This window comes from Manacus vitellinus, unplaced genomic scaffold (genome assembly GCF_001715985.3).
Source record: "Manacus vitellinus isolate BGI_N305 unplaced genomic scaffold, ASM171598v3 scaffold_23_pilon, whole genome shotgun sequence".
Taxonomy (NCBI): domain Eukaryota; kingdom Metazoa; phylum Chordata; class Aves; order Passeriformes; family Pipridae; genus Manacus; species Manacus vitellinus.
Window position 1 is genome coordinate 4,463,099 of NW_021939718.1, and position 20,548 is coordinate 4,483,646.

The 20,548-nt window shown below is 34.7% G+C and overlaps 1 protein-coding gene across 1 annotated transcript in view; it reads right to left on the minus strand.

The window, feature by feature from the left end:
- FBXL17 (F-box and leucine rich repeat protein 17) overlaps positions 1-20,548 on the minus strand; it is a 287,476-nt gene that overhangs the window by 194,015 nt on the left and 72,913 nt on the right. The window contains 1 exon segment of the mRNA XM_029959927.1: positions 6,627-6,734. Coding sequence (XP_029815787.1) covers positions 6,627-6,734 — 108 coding nt within the window.

Consider the following 20,548-nt stretch of genomic DNA (forward strand, 5'->3'; position numbering starts at 1 on the left):
GACTATGTTGGCAATAATGTGGCCTATGTCTATGACATAGAAAATACACCTGCTGGACAACTCAACAATGAACATGTTCTATGACATTAAACACATATTTACCAGGAGACCTCAAAGACAAGTAGAAAATCTTCTCACTTACTTTTTTTCACAAGACTATTCTTATGAGCAGGTGACAATACTGGTGATTCTCTTGTCATTATTATTACTTACAGAGTAAAACCCATAAACTTACATTAAAGAATCAATGCAAGGAGATAGGTCAGTGCTTCCTTAAAAAGTGCCTAAATAACACGGGCTCAAATTAGATAAGAGGTACCAGTGTATTATCTGCCTCAGTGATTCAACGATGAATGCAGCACTTGTGATTTCCAGGGAAAAAACCTTTTGCACTCCATGGGTAGACTCAAAACCTAAACTGAATTCCTACTGACCAAATTAACAGGGTTTTCAAAGTAGATTTTATCCTTTACTACCACAGGAGAACGATCATCCCCTCATTGCTTCTTTCCTTCATGCCAATAATAGTCCACCATTATATTCAATATACAGTAGCTCAACCATCACTTGTCTTTTTTTACCGTCACACTCCCTCATTTTAAACCTGGCAACTGACCTGCTTGGTAGGTTAATTTTTCTTTTCATCAGGCACAACATACTCAATCCAGAAAACCTTACTGTCTTTGAAGAGACTGCTTCAGATTGATACATACACAAGTATAATTTGGTCTATACAACCCCTTATTGGCATTTCATATGTGTGAATGACTTTCAAGACCCGGAAAACATTCCCTTCATCACATGAATTTGAATCAGTTGAATATGACAGCTGAAAAGAATACCTCTTGCCTACTTAAGTCAGAGGTATCTACATCTTCTTACCAGTCAGAGAATAGTTATAAATTTAAAATTTTCATTTAAAATGAAAGACAGATACCTTAATGACAAATTTCCTATACTTTATCGAAAAAGTAATTTTAAGGGATTAATGCTACAATGCTGCAATCACTACTATTATTAAAATGTTACAAGAGAAAAATACATAAATTTTATATTCTACCTCTAACACAGCTAAAAGTAGTATGATATTAAAAAGAAAAAATTAAAAATCAAACTTCTCTGAAGTAGACAATTGGACAGTTCAGATGTTTGAATCTTCAGTGCATTCTTGACATTAAAATAGCACACCTTTATATAGAATTTTTTTCTACTCTGTGACTTAAATACTCAACCCTAGGCCATTAGGATGCATAAAGTTTCTCCTTTTTTTTTTATCAAAACCAATTTTGTTCATGCAGCAATACCATTTTACTGAGCATTTTCAGGGCCACTCTTCTACAGGTATTCACACTTTTCTTCAACTCCTAATTTTATAGCTCTGCAAAGAATGTTCAGCATGAGCAGAATTTAAACTTTGAACTCAGCTCCATCAGGCAAAATGTTTTAACTGAACAAGCAATATTTAATGCGACAATAAAACACAGCATGCAAATAGTGGAGAGGGCTTAAAATATGAAACAAAAAATAACAAAATAGAAAGCAAGAACATCTAAACTAATTTTGTGTGATGTATATAAACACATTCTTGCTGAAATTACTGATTATTGACTCAGTGTTAAAAATGTGTGGGTCTAAACCTGAAGGAGTCTGAGTACATGAATGAGATAGGAAGGGAGCACAAGCTGGTTCCCTCCTCTTAGTCCTACTAACAGGAAATTAATAGAGCAGTAGGTAAAGTCTCTGTGAGGAGACTGCCAGTTAAAATGTACTGAGAGTGAATTGCTCCACTGGAAATGACAGATGCAGAAGAACCACTTAAATCACCAAATGGTTTTAGACAAAGTTTGAAAAACAGAGCTTTTTAATTTTTATATATTTTAAATACAAATGTAAAGTTAAATACTATTTTAAAGATATTACTCTTTACTTTTGGATCTCAAATATTTTAAAATATAGTACAATCCTTTTCATTCAATACTTTTGTTGGTTCGATTAAGTTAAATTTTATGCCCATTGATATATTTAAAGATTCAGAAGCTATCATAATATTTGTGTGCTTGAATGTTACAGAACTCCTAAGATTTCTATCTAGACTACTGGAACTTATAATATTAAAATATGTGCCATGATTTAGTTGACAGAAAATTACTATTACCATTGTGATCAAAGGTAATTTTTCAGTGTGGGTGTATCAACTCCTGTGAATTTTTAGCTGTTACTGTTTAGGGCATTACTAATATAATGGGTATTCACTTTTTTCCCCCCTGCATGATTCCACAATTCCTGTAGAGATATGCTACCTTAAAAATCATAGAATAGGATGGAATCATGGAATCATTTAGGTTGGAAAAGAACTTTAAACCCAAGTCCAAATGAAACCTGAAACTGCCAAGGCCACCACTAAACAATTAATGGAATTTTAATTAACCTTAATTTTCTTGACACTTTCTGTGTATACATGCCTTCAGGGAATAAACTGCTCTCTGACTCAAGCCCCCCAAAGTAAATGTATGATCAGAGAAAATTAAAAACAGCAATTCGAAAACAAACTGTAAACCAAATTATTTTTATTATTGTGTCAACAGAATCTATAAACTACTTTTTAAAAAGCCACATTACTGAAGAGCTGCTGTAACTGAACTATAAGATCGAGATATACTGTGATCCTGAAAAAGTAATCATACGTGGTTTAAAGAACTGGATAATGATTGAATTGTTACAGAGGAGACTATTTTCCCATAGATTTAGTGTTCTGCATATTTAGTGTTCTGCAAATTTTAATTTCATTTCATAAGTATTGCACAACATTGAGGACCCACTGCTTAAGTAAGAAATACACAATCAAAACCTGTGTTATAATCACTGAGGTTTAATTTTCATCACTTACAAAAAACAAAACAGAAAGTTTGTTTTGAAAAGTGTAGGTATTTCTAAAAAAAAAAAACAGATTGAAATAAATCATATTCCATCTTGTGAAATACAGTTCATTATACAAACTGACTAAAAAACTGTTTTCTCTTGACCCAGACAAAGAACAGCAACCATGTCCATAGGTAAAAGCTTGATGATATTAAGATCAGAGGGTATGCTGAAATATGAGGAGCATAAAGCAGAACACTTTGTGTCAAAACAAATCAGTTACTAAAAGGAGACCACACAGTACCCCAGTTTAGACAAGGCTATTGCAAAATCAGTCCTGTCATGCGTAGATTATCATTATATATCTGTCAAGCTGGTAATGTGTGCACTGAATGAGCACTAAGTATTTCCTCCATAAATCTGAATTTTGATTGACTTCATATTGGCCACCAGCTCAGAAACAAGTATCACTAAGCTGGATCGGACATGACTGTCGAGTAACAACTATGAGATGAAGAAAGATTAAAGATCACATTACTCCAAAAACAGTTCTTAAATAAAGTATCTTCATGCATTGGTGATTAGCAGAGTAAGTTAGGAATTTTTTCTCTTGAAATTCTGTACAAGGATTCATACACACTTAGATGTTTGTAATAAACTTTACCAGACAGTCTGTCAGAAGCACATGATGTAGAAGCACAGACAGAGTTATACTGCTACAAAGCAATTACTCTTGCATACATATCAGAAACCAAAGGAAGAAGCCAAAGAAGTGGTTTTGTAATAAAATTATATCTAGATGTCAAGGTTTGCTGATGCCAGCTGTTAAAATTCTATTACAAGTGCAACAATTAAACTGCTGAGAGGCAATTACCACAGCAGGGGAGGAAAATACCACCAGATTTGGGGTCAGAGATATAAAATAAAAAATCACCACTTCTTTAGTTAGAATAGAGATTTCTTATTCTCACTCAGTTAATGAATAAAAATTATCCATCTGGTTGTTCTGTTTTCAACACAATCACCTAACATGCAGAGGTACTTTTCACATTCACGCAGCTCTTCACACTTAAAGGAGAAGTGAAGTAAAAATTAACCAGGAATATGCTCCTGAGAGACAAGGATGTGAGGAGGGAAGGAAGAGAGTAAACAAGAAAAAAAATCATACAGGGAAAACTAAGCAAATAATAAAACAAGTGAGAAAAAAGATAAAACAAGAAAGCAGTGGGTAGGGATGTGCTGAAAATAGAAGACAAACTAGAACACTACATGCAGTACATGTTTTTCCCTCCTTCAGAGAAATAAAGTTGACAAATGCTGGACTAATTTTTCTGATGTCATAGTATAAATCATTCAGATCTTCTGTGACAATGTTTCACACATTAGAGCTACAAAGACAAATGAAACATTCAGGTCATCAGAACAAACCACTGGTTTCAACTGTGAGTCAAACTGTGAACTGCATATACACATACACACACTCCTCCTTCCCCTTTCTTCCTGTGTATGCACATGCAAGTGCCTCTCATCTTACCCAGTAATTATTATTTCTTTTGGGTGCTTTTCTTGTATCTAATAACAACTTCAAGAAAAAAAGGCACCGATGTGGTGACATGGTCTCGCTCAAAAAGCAAATTTTTTGGACTGTCATTGTGTTCAGTAGAAAAATAATGAAAATAAACCCTGAACGTTTCTTCTTTTTCTAAAATATACAACATTTTCACTACCATTCCCTACAATTAGTTATTAAAAAAGCTCTGCAATGCAGCAGCACTGTAATTTAGAATTTTCAAGTGCTAGTATTTTTAAAGACAGCTAACATTACTGGGGGGAAAATACAGTCATAATAAACCACTCCATTTTTATACATGCATCAGCCTCAAAGCAATTTCACAAGCGAGGCCATTGCTGTTATCTCCAGCTTGCACACAGGAAGCAGGACAGAAAGGAACTGGCTCAGCACAGCCTTACGGGACACACTTGTAGGCCATACAAAACAAAGAACAGATTCCACACTGCCTAGGAACATGGGACTGGAATTATTACTGAACAGTTATGAAGGATAAGTTAAGTACTCAACACAAAGCTAACCACATGAAATACATGATGGTTAGAACAAAAAATGATGTCATCAACAGATAAATTCTGGAAAGGACAGATGCAGCAGTTAAAGATCATGTTACTGTTTCCTACAGGCCCTACTAAAAAGCCTGTCCCCATCTTTATTATAAGTCCCTTTTAAGTGTAGAAAGATTGCAAGAAGGCTCTCTTGAGCCTTTTCTTGTCCAGATTAAACAGTCCCTAACTTTCAGTGTTATCACATCATTGTCTTTGCAGTATTCATAGCCTACAGAAAGTTGTACAGATACAGCTTGAGGGAAGGAAACTGGAATTCTCACATCTCAAGTCTCAATGTGCACCAATTACTTACAAAGTAATTACATTCAAAGAGTATAACCGGCCTCCTAAATATTTACTAAAGGACTACACTCAACAGTGTCACTCCCACGTAAATCAGGATTTCTAATACTTTATTATTATTAAACATAAGAAAAGGAAAAATACATGTTAATAAGAAAAATAAAGATCTTTACTTTTATCTAATAAATGGGATTATAAAGTCACTTTGTTGAAAGCTAAGACATCTATTAAATACTCAATAAATCTAGGCCAGAATAATCCAGTAACCAAAGCATGCAGCTGAAAAGTGATCTGTGTGGAAATTTCCAATAAAGCTACTACATAAGACTACACACCTGTCTTATGTTAAATTATATTTCTAAGAAATATAATATAGCATAAACCTTATATTTATGCTGTATATATAAATATAACCTATAGTTATACACAGATAGTTTTCATATGACATGAAAATAATAGCATAATTTCTTTCTCCCACTAATATATACCCCTTTTACACATCACTTTAGTCCACAGAGTCCTTTCCCAATGGTGTCCTTTGAGGTCCTATAACTTTACCATGCAAATTAATTTCTCTGCTTTATTTCTTTTTGTATATGTTCCAAAATGTTTTCAATTCTTCTGTATCTTCAGCTACTAAGCAGCCCTAAAATGATAAAAGTATTTTACAGACATGTTGAATGCTTCTGTATAACAATAGGACAGCTGCACAGCTGCATCAAAAAACCTTTATTTTCTTCAGGCATATTCTTTTTTTCATTTAATATATTCTCTACTTGGCACCTCAAGATCTCTTCAAGCATTTTTATGTTTGCATGATCCCTAAATTTACTTTCACTTACAAATTTTAATTAGTATGGTGTTTGTCCACCTCATCCAAGGCATCCATTTTACTGAACGGTTCCGTTATTTTCTGCAGATTCACTCATGTTAGCTCTCCCAGACATAATTCGTCTTATGTGTATATGTCAAACTATCTATGTTAAAATATGAAGATGAATATATACATACAATGTATGTACACTGTTGCAGTAAGGGGTCTGTCCAAATCTCTTGCAATTAGAATTCTGCACTTTTGATTATGGAATTCTGTTTTTGTTTGCAATGGAATCTGTTGTAATTAGGCATTTTACTTCTGAGAAAATGTATAACACTTTGATTATATTTTTGATACAGTGTTTTTACACAGTGAAATCTGAATGTGACTGCTCAAATAATTCAAAGTTCATTTACTGTGTCATGTTTCTATCCATGTCAATGTTATAAATCATACAAATAAACTTATCCTCACTGATACCTATGACTTGGCTACAGTCAAACACACTAAAAGTAGTTATGATACTCACATTGGTAAGGTGAATTACTCCTTTTGATGTAACAGAGCAACCCATGAAACCAACATACTGCAGCTCTGGACAATGTTCAGCAAAAGCTTTCACTGACTGATCTGTCACCTGCAGAAAAGATAAACAGGTAACAGTTAAATAGGTGATATAAGCACATACTTCACAGTTTAAGCAATTTCTAATTGCAAGTTGCTCATGAATACTTTTATTATTATTACCACTGCTTTTATTTATGTCAAGTGTTTTAGAGAAAACATTGTATATGCATAGGCATGGATATACGTGCATGAAAATCATGAAGAAAGATTTTTGGCAGAGGGGGATCATCTTCCTAGAGGAGGAAAAGAAGCACAAGACAAGAGAAGATGGATGGCCACAAAGTCAAGCATTATTGTCATCCTGTTTAAGTGCAAATAACCCAAGAGACCATTCTATCCACTATTCTCATAAACTACATACAAACATGAAAATACTAATGAACTTGTTATTGCCATCCTTACACTCATGCTATACCCATCATTGACTATGAAGAACTTGAATTGTGTACTATCTTAAGTTTACATTCCTTTTTTTAGCATTTTTGCTAAAATTAAGTGAGTGATGATTTTAACTTAAAGGTAATATTACATCTGTTTCTCACATCAGGCTTGGTAATCTCACAGTAATATACCACTTTGCAAGTTATCAGTTGAAAGGAGATGTTACCCAGTTTATTATTGAGATTTTGTTTATTTATACAATTACTTGTTATTTACAACTGTCTGTGAAATTTAATAATATAAATTAAATATAAACCACAACCCATTGTATAAATGTAGTGCTTAGTAAGTAGACTAAATATTCAAAAGGACAACATATTGTGAATTTTGTGAAGAATGTAATATTGTCATGGTTACACTTAAGACACCTTAACCGAAAAGCAAAACAAGTTTAGAAATACCTAGTCCAAAACTGAGCCTCAGGTGAATACACAGAGGAACATTATTCCTGCTGTGTTGTGGATCACCATTAGCCACAGTACCAACTGGCCCAACAAGCCACTTGACTGCATACTGGCAGCATCTGTTGACCTTGGTGAGGACTCTGGCAAAACAAATTTTGAAAAGGGAGCCTGGAGATATGGGTTTACAGATAAAACACCACATCAAAGCTGTATTGGTTTGGGGTTACTGAATATTGTCATAGACCTAGTGCAGTTTTCTCAGAGCAAAAACTTCTTACTGAGCAAAGATTCTCATTGTGGCATATCTGCCAAATAAAGCACAAGCCTTCTAGGACTGTGTATTTAGAACCCAATTAAAATGAGAACAGGTCAAAATGAAGGGGTTAGGGGTCAGCTAAACAGATTCAATCACAAATTGGGTACTGATTATGTGGTATCTGCACAGCCCCATGTCCCAGGTCCGCCTACTTGAACAAAAACAAACCAGTGTATTTCGAAATTTCTTTGATTTTATCTAACACAATCATTCATTTTTGGTTTTGCACATTCCTCTTAACTGAGGACAGTCACACAAACTATTTAGGTCTTTTAAGATACTGATTGCCAAAAGCCTTTGACAGATACTATCACAAGTCCAAGACTTACAGATTTGCACTATTTAGCATGCTCTCAGAAACAAACCAGGTGGAAAAGAAAGTTTATCTCCTCTCTAGAAGATAAACCAAACCCTCTGATTCAGCTAATGACCTGAGAGAAGGACCCTGTTACAAACTTAACCTACACTCTCTACAGAAGATTAAAGTGTGACTCTCTGTTGCAGACAAGTTTGTCCTAGCTCTAGCTAGCAAGAAAATGTAGCAATGAAAAATCAATACCACAAATGTCTAATACAAAAAATTCATTAGAGAGCTTCCAACTTTTACATACAAACAATTTCTTACTTATAGCTAACATTCAGGTGCATAAAGACATTGAAAAAATAACATTTTGAATGCAAATAATAAAATAAGTATGTCTTAAAATCTCTTCATACTATGGAATTTTCTGTACTCTAAACAAAATCTGTGGAAAAATAATTTTGATAAAAATTAGTAACAGTAGATTATGACAATATATATTAAATAGTTTACAGATTAGCAGTGAACCTTTTCAGTGCTTGTTAGGTATGCACTATCTATTTAATCAGACAAAAGATCCTTTATTACCTCTGTATGCCATGCAAGCCTCATGATTTTCCAAGCAAAAGCAGTGTGACACTACCTAAATATGCTTTAAAATTACTGTAGTAGAAATCACCACTTTAAACACTCATTTTGCTACCGAAAACAACAATTTGTTCTTAAATTCTGATTTATGAACAAAATAGCAGTGTTGCTGTCTTTAAGCCCAGTTCACTAACAGATCCTGTCCATTGCCGTCAGACAACAAAACTCCACTACCTGCAGAAGCTGACTTCAACTTTTATTGGGAAACACTGTAGGAATTTTCTCAATCAACATTGTAATCTCCTGTCAGCATTCTTTACTACACCAGTATCTAGGAACACATCACTTCTTTTTTGGACCCTATGTCATCTATAGCAATTGATTTTTTCATCACGTGATTCCCAGCCAGACAGCCTGTAACGAAGGCCACTTGATAGTCTGCTTGGTTAGCCACTTTTAACATGACTGCACTGTCCTATAACTGTAGTAGCTGGAAAGGAATATATGTATATATATTTCTATATATATACACATATACACACACACACACTTGCTATTTCACTACAATGGCTTCTCATAAGACAAATATGAGACACTATGGACAGAAATATCAGATCAAAATACCTGTAATCCAAATGAAGGTTAAAAACTAAAATTTATATTAGGTCTTTCTGTTCTTCTTTTTGCAGAGGTTGGGGAAAGTAAGAATATGTAGTCATTTGGAATTTATTTATAAATGTAAGTGTAGCATTATAGTCTAGTAAAATTGTCTAGTCTTCAGTTAGACTAACTGAAGATGGATAACTGAATCCTACCTTGTCCTTATTTATATAAGGCTCAAAAACATAACAATACAAAGTTTGCATGCGGAAGCATCTCTTTTTTTTCCCATATGATCTATTTGTATTAAGGAGAAAAAAATTAGGAAAGTTTCTGCCAGACCTGAAAGGGTGATTAGATATTGGAATGGGCTGCCTAGGGGAGTGGTGGAGTCACCAACCCTGGAGTGGGGGAGTCACTGTCCCTGAAGGTACTTAAGGAAGATGGTGTGGCAGTTGGTGCCATTGTCTAGTTGACAGCATGGCAATGTTTTGTCAAAGATTGGACTCTGTGATTTCAGAGGTCTTTTCCAATCTAATTGATTCTGTGATTCGGTGAACCAGAAGCAATAAAGTTTAACTTCAAACTCAAGAAAGTTTCTAAGACTGAAAACAACTATTTTTCTGCTTAACTAGTCTGTTTCCTATTTCATCATCTGCATTGTCTAGCATAGATGGTTTACACACAGACTTGAACTTCCATATTTAAACTCAAACATGCAAGCCAGGTCACTATTCCTACCATCAGTAGGAGCCAGAAATCGTATCCCTCTTACTGTATGAATGTGTTTGACACACCCAAGAGATGGTCTATTCTGAAGAATTAAAGAAAAATAAGTGACTGACGAAAAAAATGCATGGAAAATTAGCAGTGATGTGCGTGCAATGATTATGCATTTTAACACTTCCTCATATAATGCAGTATGTAATTGTATGTTACATTTTCTTCTTCACTACTCAGAAGATAGAACAGGTGCATTAAACATATTATAAATATGGCTTCTGTAAACTAACAAATTTTTAAACAACTGTATCCTGGTGTACTGTACAAGCAAATTAGACTAGCATAATCTAAAACCAGATTACCACAGAAAATATACTGCAGTTCTACAGAAATGACCCTTGGTCAACAAAGACACAGAAATTCACACACAATTCTTTTACAGATGCCAGTACTGTTCTTCCAAGAATCTTTAGTAATTGGATTGTCTAGTTGACCTTCATTGACTTTCATTCATCCTGTCTTGCTTCATGTTAGTCTTGCTTTGAAAAAGTAATGTAGGATGATGAGGACAGATTTATAAGTTATGCACTAAAGCATTGTGAATGGGAAATACACTGGTCTGGAACTAATGGCACAGATTTTGCTCCTATCAAAAAGATCTATGATAAGTGAGATATGGTTTAATAATTTTCATCTATTGCAGCCTATTATATATGATTTCCAATTCTGTATTGTTTTACAGGAATTCAATATTTTGTCTCCTCTGAATTAGATTCTATAAGTATTAGTTTATTTTACATTCTATTCAGTAAATGAAAGTGCAAAAAAAGGAAAAAGCAGAGATGATAATTCAAGAAGAAAGTCTGAGGTACAACAATACAAGCACAACAATACAAAATTCCAATTAAAAAGCCTCACAATTAATAAAAACTCACAGAAGCTCAAACAGAAATAGCTGAAAAAGAGATAGGAATATAAATAGCAACTGGCACAGAATGAATACCGTGTTCTCTAATTTGAACAAGTGCACTGCACCCTAAGTAGATCTTAATATGCAATTTTTCCATGTAATATACATAAATAAAAGTTCGAAAAATATGTAAAATATTCCTCAGAACAATACATTCTGCCAAAGTATGTTCTCATGTAAGTAGAGAGTCAGTCTGCCATGAATGTAACATGCAATTATTCACTGCAGAAGTCAACACTAAGGGTAGAAGAAACCCCTTTTCTCCCAGTTACTTACTCCATAAATCTTTATCTGTCTTGGTCAGACACCAGCTTAAGAAAACCTTTTTTTTGGGCAGAACTGAAAGAAGGGAAGAGCTGAGGAGGGCTTACTAAAATTCAGTTTTATGTTTGAAAAGAGGTATGCTAATTCAGTCCTAGAATTTATTGCCCCACTTGTGCTTTATAATCTACTGCAGTTAAGGCCCAGAAATCTGCCCTTGCATGAAGCACACGGTTACATTCTCCAACATGTGTTTAATGCATCACATACTCAATATGCATTTTCCCTCACCTGTGTTCCCTGGAATTCTTGCATGCCATAGCCTCCCATAAAGTGCAGTTAGGCTAAACTCAGGCAGTTTTCATTTAACTGCTTTTTAGCAAGACTTCTGAAACTAAATTCACAAGGATTTAATACATACAAAAAACAAAACATGGAGTCAAGATTGCTCATACACAGAAATATCTATCTACTATAAAACAAGCAGTCAGGCTACCACTGTTCTATCAGCAACAAAAACATTATCATTGAATAAGAATTTTTTAAAAATCATAGTAATAATTTTTAATGAAAATGCTTGACTACGGGTTTTCCCTGCTTAGCTTAAAATTTGCCTTGCTACCCCTATGATAAAATGATCAGATGATCCCTCTGCCACACAGGGAAAGATGGCATCGTCTCTCTTTTCACTAACACTTTTAAAATTACTTCTTAACAGAGGGTCAAACAAAGATCACAATATTAGATTAGAATACTATTACATTTTACACTATTAAACTAGAATATATACTTAAAAACATACCTTCCTAGTCAAATGAGTAAGAAATTGTGAGCAAATTGTGTTACAATTTAACTATATTTAGATTCAAACACAAATTCAATTTCATTTTTAAATTAATTTCCAAAAGAGTCTGCAATACTCGAAGTATTTACTTACAGATTTAAACCTAAGGTTCCATCAAACACACCAAGGCCACTCATTAGCATCTGTTCCTAACCTTATTCTAATAATATAATTTATTAGGAATATATTGTATTATTAGATTGACCAGGAATACAAAACCAACTAATTTTAAATTACTTGGGAATTCAGCACAAACATATCTTACAAACACACTCAAATAAAGATTGCTCATATATAAATACAGGACTCTTTTGCTCTACCTCCTCCAGAAAACAAAAAGGCAGAAAAGGTGAAAAATGAAGCTTATGTTTAAAAGATTAATTTCAAACTTTAACTGGAACAGACCTTTCCTATTCAATAGGAGTGATACATTGCTTGCTTTCCACAAGCATCAGCTTAAATTATATTTGTCATAAAGCTGTGACAAAGTAATTATTATTGGCAAAGATGCATTTAATTCATGACCCCATATTGCAATTACAGAACACTGACAAAAATAAGGCACGGATAATCTGTCATCATACTAAGTTCTAAGGACGCCCAAATTTCATTAGTGAACAGTGCAAGGCAAAGCTCATCTCAACTAACTGCCATTGGACAAACAATATATTTCTTCACATTCAGTTAGTGTAACCATTTGATTAATCAGAATGGAAATTCAACAACTGCCAGCTTTAATGTGCAGTAGTACTACTGATTTCTATGAGCACCCAAAAGAAAAATATAAATATTTCTATTCCTTCGCCTTTGAAGGAAACATTCTAACTGAAAAGGAAATCATCTCCCCACTTTTTAATATATAGTTTTAAAGTTTTGGTTAGATCTTCAATTTTTTCACAATCTTGGTTTAAATGCTTTGAATGGTTTCTTTTCATTATAAAAAAATCTTTATACAAAACAAATGTGCAGTCTTTCATACAACAAAACACTGGTGCTTACCAATGCCTGTAAAATGTGTTTCATTATTAACTGAAAGGGATGAATTAATCAACCAACATAAGTGACTTTTTACAAACAAAGAAAATGAAAATTCTACAGTATTTTAAGATCAACTTTTTTATTTCAGAAACCTGTTTCTTGAAATGTATCTCACCATTTAAGCTGAAATGTAAATGTGAAATACTGAAGCAGAGCCTGTATTATAAAGGTAAACCTTTCAATAAGAGCCATTTAATCAGAATCAACAATTCACAGCACAAAAAACCAAAACAATAATTAAAGCATGGACTCAGAAGAGGCTCTTCACAACACTGTGCTACCCCAGCCTCACATCTGAGAGGAAGAAAAGAGGGAAGAGGATTGAATTGATATCCTTTCCTTCACCCTTATGCATCAGTTTGGGAGTTAGAACCACTATCTGCCCATGATACAAGAGGGAAAGACAAAAAAAGAGTATCCACATTATGGTAACATCAACTACTTTAAAATACCATAACTATGAAAACAACCCTAACAATTTTGCAGTATGCTCAGTTCAGTACCCAAGGGAATAATAATTTGATCAGGTACCCTCTTAGAATGCATGTGAATTTACAGTTTCTCCCTCATCTTTCAGAGGACTAAACAAGTGGCTATAAAGAACAGTGTTCCTGTTTTACCTTGATAGTACTGAAATCCTATGCAAAGTCTTCCTAATTACTCAAACATAATTGTTAAGATACAGAACTCTAAGTACCTCAGTTAAAGGCAGTACAAAGTATTCCTTCCATTTCTGTGTCACTGAGTATCGGTGCCTAATCTTATTCTCTTTTTGTTAATGATGACAGAGTCCACAAAGATGAGTTGTTCTTCCTATTTTGATCTATTTTATCTTCCAAATTAATTAATACTAAACAAAACAACACACTTGGAACATATTTAGTTTGGAATAATAAATATCTATAGACATCCACTATCTTTGAACTGGTTTAAATATTTGGGTTAGAAAACAAATCTCAGTTCTCAATATAAATTATCTGGTTCCCAATATCTTACAATTTTATAAAGTACAGTTTACATGCACTTATACTGAACAACACTATCAGCTCACCCTAATTTATTTTTTGCAAAATGCAAATAAAACTGTAAAAACAATTCTTCAGCTAACAAAATACTGCCCTCCCACCAAAAGTCAAAATTTATTATTAAAATGCATCTACTCTGGACTGGTAAAATATTGCTTTTGAAAGAAAACATCTTTCACCAAACAGCATGTATACATAACCTGATAGTCATCAAAATGTCAAGAAAATTAAAAGAAAAAATTAAAATAAAAAAGAGAGTACTATTGTATTATAAATTCTGTAATGAGAGCCACACATCGGGAATACTGTATATCCTCTAAAGGCTATAAGAAAACTAAGTATTTCTCAGCATATTTTTTTAAGCAGAAGAATGCATAATAATTTCTAAAAATTAAAAATATTATCCTGACCCTCTTTTCTTATTTGTAATACTGAATCAAAAAGACTAATGTGTCCACATGCAAAGATATACATATCAAGTATTTTCATTTAGTATCACTGTGAATACAAAGGAAGAAAAAAAATTCTATGTGACTGTAAAACAGGTCCATAGTTTACTGGTCTAGACACTTAAAATTTGCTCCTCATGTAAGAAGTGTATGAATCAAATATTCACTCTCTGTGGGACAGAAGATGACTTTGTATTATTTTCACTTTTAACGCCCCCAGAGCTATATATTTCCTATTCTGTATTATGAGTAGAAAAAACAACACAAAGCCCCAGTTTATTCGACAGCTTTATTGTTCACGAGATCTCATTTCCATTTAAAATCTTTTTTAAAGAAATTAACTTTTATTTTCCCTTCATGTGTGCAATTTGATCTTATACCTTCCCATTAAATTCATATACTCTGGCACATTTATCTGTTTACCACAACTTCAAGGCATTTAAAGGGGCTGGAAGATGATTTTACAGTACACATTCACATAACAACTGCTTTGTGCTCATACTGTTTCCCCTCTAAAACAGCCCCAGAAGAGCAAGGTTAATGTTCAGAAATACTGGAGGTCTTTGACATACAAACTATTAAACACTGTTAAGTCTACTTCCTTTTGCTTTATCCCAAGAATATTGTCATTTTCACACATAAAAGCATTGTTTCATTTTCTCATTAATCTGATTACCTTGTGAAGGCCTTCTAGATACTCAAATAAACTCTTTAATTTCTTTGGTCAAGAATCTGACAAATCCATTTTCCTTTCATTAGAAACACCACCACAACCGTAAAAAACCTTCTGTTGTCACATCTCTCTCATGGGCAAAACTAATCTATCATTGCCTTAATGTTTTTATTTCAGGTAAACAATTTAAATACCAACTTAGACAACACTCTTACTGCTATCATTCAATACCAACTCAGAACCAATTTTTTCTGAGATTTTCACACATTAAAAGCTTTTGTACATTAACAAAAATATAGTCACTCCATCACAGAAGGCCACTTGGTTGGTTATTTTAAAATAATGTGAGCATTTTCTCTTATAAAATTATGACACTTTGATCATTCAGTAGAACTAGAAAATTACACAATTCCTGTTGAAGTCTCATGGATATCACATAATTTTAATGAGTGTGGAAACTCTTGTAGCAGTTGAAGATGTAGTGTAATGTATACACATAATAAACGTATGGTGACATAGACACAATACAATCTATACCATAAACCCCAGTGAAGGTATCTTAGCAATAGCATCTGTTCTTCAAGCAACTACACTTTCTTCAGGTTTCATACTGGCAATACATAAATCTACACAACGGAAATAAAGTATGACATTGTTGTGGTTTGAGATGTCCAAAATCCAATTCCCGAGTCCAAGCCCCCCTCCCACATCTCAACTCAGTGGGAGATGGGTTTTTCAGACACAAGACTCAATATGGGGGGGGGGGGGAGGGAATTATATTACAATCACTATACAAATAAATATTATAATACAGTATATACATAATCTTAACTATCTCTTCTATGATAAATCAGTATTTACTGATCAATCTCTTCTCCCTCCAATAAAAGTCCACTAGGGAAAAGGAAAGATCCTTTCCAGTCTCGGGCAGCAGTGTCTCTCTTCTTCCATGCAGCAGCTGTAGTTGGATTGTTGTAGCTGGATTTCTTTCCAATACACACAAGGGGCTCCTCTCCCCCTCTCGGCCCTTGGACTCCAAACAAAGGTCTCACCTGTGGACTGCCAGCAGGGACAAAACTCACTTCACCACGGGCATATCACAAAGTGCAGGGGCATCTTCGTGAAAGTCCCTTCCTCAGGGGATTTACCTCTGAGTCAGAATGTCTTGGGCAGCTTTCAGTTGAAAGTCTTTGCCTCAAGAGTTCTACCAGAGCTCCTGTGCTCTGTCTCAGCTGCCAGCTTGGTGGCAGCAGCAGCAGGAGGGGAGGAAGGGCCAAAGTCACCCCCTCCGCATTCCGTCTGGCCATCCCGGTCCAGCTCCAGGACATTTTTGAGCTTCTTAGCTCCTCTCTCCGATGCTGCATGGTGTATTTTAGGACTTCCATCCAGTAGGAGTCCACCCCTCCTCTCTAGGAGGGGTTTCCCAAGGGTTTTGGGGGGTCTGGTTCAGTTCTTACCCCAAAACTCTGTGTAGAGCTTAGTCCTCCTCTGTCTCTCTCTTCATTAGACATCTCTGTGTCTTCTTCCTTGGTTGCAAGCTGCCTCTCCTGCTTTTCTTATCTCTTGGCTTTCAGCCTTAGTCTCTCCGTTCACTGCTGTCTCTGCTGCCGTTCCTGCTGCTGCTCACAGTGGAGAAACTTCCCCCAGCTCTTAGATACAGATACCTGGCCCAGTCTAACACTGTTCCAAGTTTCTGCAGCCTAGCCCCCAACAGGGCTCCGGGCCCCTCTTTCTCTCTCCTTGTGGTCTCAGAACATGGCCACTCTCTTCTCCAACAACAACCTCATCCTTCTTTTCCAGTCTGTTTGTGATATGTTTCTATTTTGCAGGAGCGCTGATTGGCTCAACCCCAAGGGACACCACCCCCTTGGGGGTTACCATTTTTCAACTCCAGGGGAAAAACTTTTTTCCCCCACCACACATCATGAAGCTGATACCGTCAGCTGTTGTATTTACCTAACGCCAACACCAGCAAACATCTTAAGATCGCTACTGCAGACACTGAAAGTTGGCACAAATACCAAAAACCTTTCTTGCAACCCAGCTTCTAGATATTTCCATCCTATGGCATTTCATACACAGAATTTACAGATTCATCTTCCCCTTCTCTGTCACAAGCATAGAAAACCAAAAATTTCCTCCAGTATCTTCCAGTATAGGTCACGGGTGCAAAATTTTGTCTGCCCAATCTACCAATACAAATATCATACAGGGAACTGTTTGGCTCTGATTATAGGGACTCTAGTTGAAGCCATATGTTACAAATGATGGGATACACAACTTAAGGTGGAGGAAAAAGTCTAAAGTCTTAAGCAAATTACACTCTTCAACATGAAGCACAGCCTTCTTTAATTGGTAACAAGTCTCCCATGACACACAGGAGATCGAAGAAGAACTAAAATGAGATAATTTCCTATATATTGTAGTAAATACAAGTTAACAAAAGACAGAACAACTATGACTACAACTGCATAGGTAAAAGAAAGTAATTTCATAATTAAAGTGTTTTTTCTATACTTCAATGACTTGACTACACAAGGAGAAAACGGAGAAGGTATTTTAGGAAAAAATACTAAGTTACTCTATGTAATACCTAAAAAACAGCATTCTACAGTTAAGCTCACAAAACAAAAATACCAGTCATTTAATGGACATTACCATTCACAAGAGCTTCTTAAAATAGTTATACCTCGCCCTAAAAACTTATTAGCCTTCCTGGGCAACACACTTACTATGCAATATAAGACAAATAAGACAATAAAACACAGAATGTCACTCAAATTTCAGATACAAATGAGGTCACTGGCTGAAGTTATTTCAATGCATCTCAAGGGAGGACAAAGAATTTAGAAAATGTAACCAGCCTTGCAGATTTCCTTTTTGTAAGGTGTTAAAATCACATTCTGCCTATGAGAAGCCCTTCTAAAAAGAAAAAAAAATTAATTATATGTGCAGGAAAATAACGTTTCTTGTAATACAGGTTAATGGACATGGTATTCTATCTATCTTTATTACTGGCTAACAGACAAGTTATTAGGTATTCAGTAGTCATGCTTATTCATCCTGCTTTAAGTACTAGAAGTCTTCAAGTTTCATTAATGGAAAATCTATAATATTCCATTCTATTCTAGCTTACAAAAAACAGGTAAAGCCAGAATCCAAATCCTAACTGGAGGAGATATTTTTTCAAGGCATCTGTAATAAGAATCACAAGTTTAGGTGCACTTGGGAAATGTAGCATGAGCTCACAATCAGTGACACCAAGACACGTCTCACAGAAGTCAAAATGGTTTCAGTTTGATTTATAAATGATCTTCACACAACAGAACTCCCACTATGAGGAAATACTCGACAATAAGAAGCAATACGGAGGGGGTTTTTTCTTCACAATTTTTTTCCCTAGTGAACTGCATTCAATATAACTAATTTTAATTTAAAATAAATCACTATTATGTTAGACTGATCAAGAAGTACAGCAACTGACATATTCTATCAACCTGATGCAGAAAGAGCTTTAAGGCATGAATGAGTTAAAAACTTGAAATGTATCAGACATGATGAAGAGACTAATAGAAAGAGGACCTCATTCAATATAGTTCTTTCTGTTTTGCATCTGTGTGAAATATATCAGCTTACATACTTTCTGACCCACTCAGCACTGCAGTCAGTGGACGTATGGGTTACTCAGCACAAGACACTGGTGTAACAGTCTGGACATCACAATTCTCTTCACAGCAGCTTTGGAGTCTTGTCCCTACATTCACAAATTGGTACAGAGTTCTCTGTGAAATTTTATGGTAAGAAGTAAACATGCTATACCCTGTGAGAGTTATTACATGAACACTACTGGCCTACAATGAAAAGTTGCAGGAAAATTAGTCATTAAAATGGTAATCTTCAGCATTCACTACTGTGATTGACTACTTCATTACAATCACAGTTTGATATCAGCAGTAACTGGTAGGAGCAACCTCCAAACGCACCAACAACAATAAAAAAATTATTAATGCTGAGAAACAGAGCTTTAATATGCATATACACAAGAACTCAGACCCAAATAACACCCTTTGGTTCAAAAAAAGCAAATTGATGTTGCATAGAATACATATACACATTCTTGCATATACTTCAGTGGAAATCCAATTTATAGATTTTAGCAAACAATCATCTCTAGGCAAGGGAAAAAAACAACTCTTAAGTGGAAGTTCTGCAGAGTCTATGCTTCATTCCTTATACATCTTTCTTTGTTCAGCTGCAAATGGTGCACTATTATATCTTGTGATAAAAAATTGAAAATGTTAAAGTAGAAACTGAGCTGTAATTTTTTTAACACTTCCACAAAAACACGTAAAAAAAAAAAACAACAACTTTTGCTTCGTCCTAATCACAATAGCAAGGAAAATCAATTACCTCCAAAAAGCACTAAAGAAAAGTGTTTATAGCTTGTAGCAAGATAATCTACCCAAACTCCTCATAACAAACATTTCTATAAGTTGTTTGGGTTTTATTTAAACAGACCTTTCCAACAAGTACTCTGTCAGAACAAAAACATGGGGATTTTTTTGTTGTGCTTTATTTGTTCTCATAATATTTAAAGCAGTCCTCATTTTTTCTTTTCTGAAAGCTGGTTGAGCAAGGAAGTTATTGGTGTTATTTGTTAAGAATATTATGCTTACAGTAATCTACATGATCAGTATAATTGACATCACTAATTTTGATCTATTAGAGTTAAGTCTGAAGATTCTGATGGATGCAGATGGCAAAAAACCCTGAGAACATGCAGCAATAAGCACAAATAAAATATAGTCAGGGAGGACTTAAACATATTAACAATAGCCATTTGCCTTTTTGTCATCTAGATTAAACAATTTTAAAATTCCAAGGCCAAATACTAAAATAGGAAGACATATCATCTCATAAGAGTCCTCACTAACATAGAAGAAAGCAAAGGAAGGGGAATCTACAGCAGCAAGAGATGCACATGGATACAGAGACTAGAAATTCATGTTTCTCTCTGTCATCTTATTAAGGCAGAACTTGAAACTGGCCTAGAAAATTATGGCTGACACATTATCAATGGTATTAGAAGCAAGTAGGTGATGATTATGTAAATGTGATCATGAGTTAGATTTGATTTTTAATTCTTGTACATTGTCTAAAGGCACACCTGCTCAGACTATGTCAGTCTATC